Below are 2345 nucleotides of genomic sequence, written 5' to 3'. Positions count from 1 at the left end.
TTCTAGATGTGGTGAAGAGATTTTGAACGTTGATGGAAATAAATGAATTATTTGTATACATAAAAACTAAAAAATGAGTTAATGTTATGTAATTTTTTTTATGTTATGTATTTTTTTTAATGTTATGTAATTTTTTATGAGTGATATGACACTAACGGATCAAAAAAATACATAGAAATCACAAAAAATATTAAGAAATTCATATAAAAAACTTGCACTAGATATGCTGTTAAATGCTTCTTTTATTGCATTCTTTGTTAGGCTCTTAAATGCTTCTTTTATTGCATTCTTGGTTAGGTTTGAATCAATCAAATTGACTGGTCTGCTTGCTAACTTTTGGCCCCATTTATACCCTCTGCTGTACCCTCCTGTTTCTCTTATCAAACCCCCATTTTCTCTTTTTCTTCTTCTTTTTTTTTTGCCTTTCTGGGAGGTTTCCAAATTCCATAGTTTCCTCAAAGGTTGAATGAAATGGCCGTTGATCTTTGCTCAGAAAATTGTGTGGTTGCTTCCTCTTCTTCTGTGAGTCCAAGAATCTCATTCTCACATGACTTCTCCCAATCTGATGTCATCCCTGTTGAGCAACTCCCTTTTAGATCAAACTCTTCTGGCTTGAATCCCACCATTGATTTTGATTTTTGTGTCAGTGAGAGCTTTGAGCTTGAGTCATCTTCAGCTGATGAACTTTTCTCACATGGGAGGATCCTTCCCACTGAGGTCAAGAGAAAGAACAATATTGTTCCACCTATGAAGCAATTAGCACCGAAGAGTAGTACTTCATTGCCTCCTCCTCCTTATGCTGGTCCCAACAGTGTCTCCACTGGTAGAAACTTGAAGAAAGAGATTACCCCCAAAGAAAGCAAGTGTTTAAATGATGAAGTGTACGATCAGAAGCAAAGTTCAAAGTCCTTTTGGAACTTTAAGAGAAGTAGTAGTTGTGGAAGTGGACCTAGAAGGAGTTTTTGTCCTTTGCCACTTCTATCTAGAAGCAATTCAACTGGATCATCAACACCAAGTGTTAAGAGGAATCCACTTTCAAAGGAGGGTGTTAACAACATTAAACAGAAACATTCTTCCACAAGGTTGGCTCATCACTCCTTTGTGCCAAACAGCTATCATCATCATCAAAAGCCTCCATTGAATTACAAGAGTCATCATGGATCTTATGGTACCAGTGTAAGAGTCAATCCTGTCCTAAATGTTCCTCCTGCAAACCTATTTGGTTTGGTTTCAATCTTCTCCAACAATAGAGACAAGAGCAAGAAGTAGTTTTAGTTTACTTGCGAACCAGCGGGGTCTATCTCCTTTTTTCCATGTACTTCTTAGGTTTACCAATTACCATGTGAAGTAGCAAAAATTGAGGTATAGGTAAAATTTTGAAAGGTAAATGGTTTGCATCATGAAGACAAAGTGATAGAAAGAGATGTATGTGAAGGTGATCGACAAGAATGATATAATGCAAGCACATGTTTTGGGGCACAAAATGACAGGTAGCTGTTGTTTTCGTGGCTGTACCTTGCCTGTTTTTGTTCCTCTACTTTTGTTCTTAGGACTATGTGTAAATACATTGACTTTGATTACTATCTATTTTTCCTCTGGATCCCTCTTTCTCTGTATGAATAACTGGCCTAATGGAGAAGTTAAGTATGCATTACCAGATTGATTTTATAAAATTATGTTCCAATTCAAATAGGTGATTTAAGGTAATTATTTACATATTTGAAGAATTGATTCTAAGTTGAACGTAAATTTAAGTAACTTTTAGTTGGATAAAGAAATTTATACTTAGTTTTATCATTAAATTTTATTTAGAATAAAAATATGCAAATATAAATTACTTCAATACAAAACTAATTTTAATCAAATCAATTTTATAATAATTCATTCTAATACACAGTTGTGTGTAAGAAGACCTTGGCGTGTTTCTCTTCTGCACTCAGCTGTTCTTGTTGCATGAATTCATTAATAATAATAATAATAATGCCTTCTGACTCATTTTTAAAGCTCCTTCTACACGCAGAACTAAAGTGCTACGCATATGAATACCAGTTGAACACTTAACACAACAGATCAATTATGTACGCTAGATTAATTTGGTGCTCTGCAAAGTTGTTATGATCTGCATGCATCTGCATTATGTGAAGGATTATGAAACTACCCCTTTCGTTGATACTAAATTCAGAGTATTTGACAATTTATAGAAACCATAAATCATTATTTCTAAATCACCAGATTATGCCTCATAATCAAGATGCGATTGTTTTGTGAAGTTCCGATGCTGCACTGTCTTCTAGTGTTCCCTTGAGCGGTGACCGCTATATCCTCTTTGAAGATTCCAACATCGA

General features: G+C 34.8%; 1 protein-coding gene across 1 annotated transcript; it reads left to right on the top strand.

The window, feature by feature from the left end:
• Positions 1–250: 250 nt before the first annotated feature.
• Positions 251–1654, top strand: LOC114395773. Its single transcript, XM_028357617.1, has one exon. The coding sequence runs from the start codon at positions 472–474 to the stop codon at positions 1267–1269; it is 798 nt and encodes a 265-aa protein (XP_028213418.1). The 5' UTR covers positions 251–471; the 3' UTR covers positions 1270–1654.
• Positions 1655–2345: the final 691 nt, after the last annotated feature.

Source organism: Glycine soja, chromosome 18 (assembly GCF_004193775.1).
Source record: "Glycine soja cultivar W05 chromosome 18, ASM419377v2, whole genome shotgun sequence".
NCBI lineage: Eukaryota > Viridiplantae > Streptophyta > Magnoliopsida > Fabales > Fabaceae > Glycine > Glycine soja.
The sequence above is the reverse complement of the archived record's forward strand: the minus strand, read 5'-3'. Positions and strand labels throughout refer to the sequence as shown.

Coding starts and splice junctions, on each gene's coding strand:
- LOC114395773 (XM_028357617.1), top strand. CDS start 472: ATGGCCGTTGATCTTTGCTCAGAAAATTGTGTGGTTGCTTCCTCTTCT.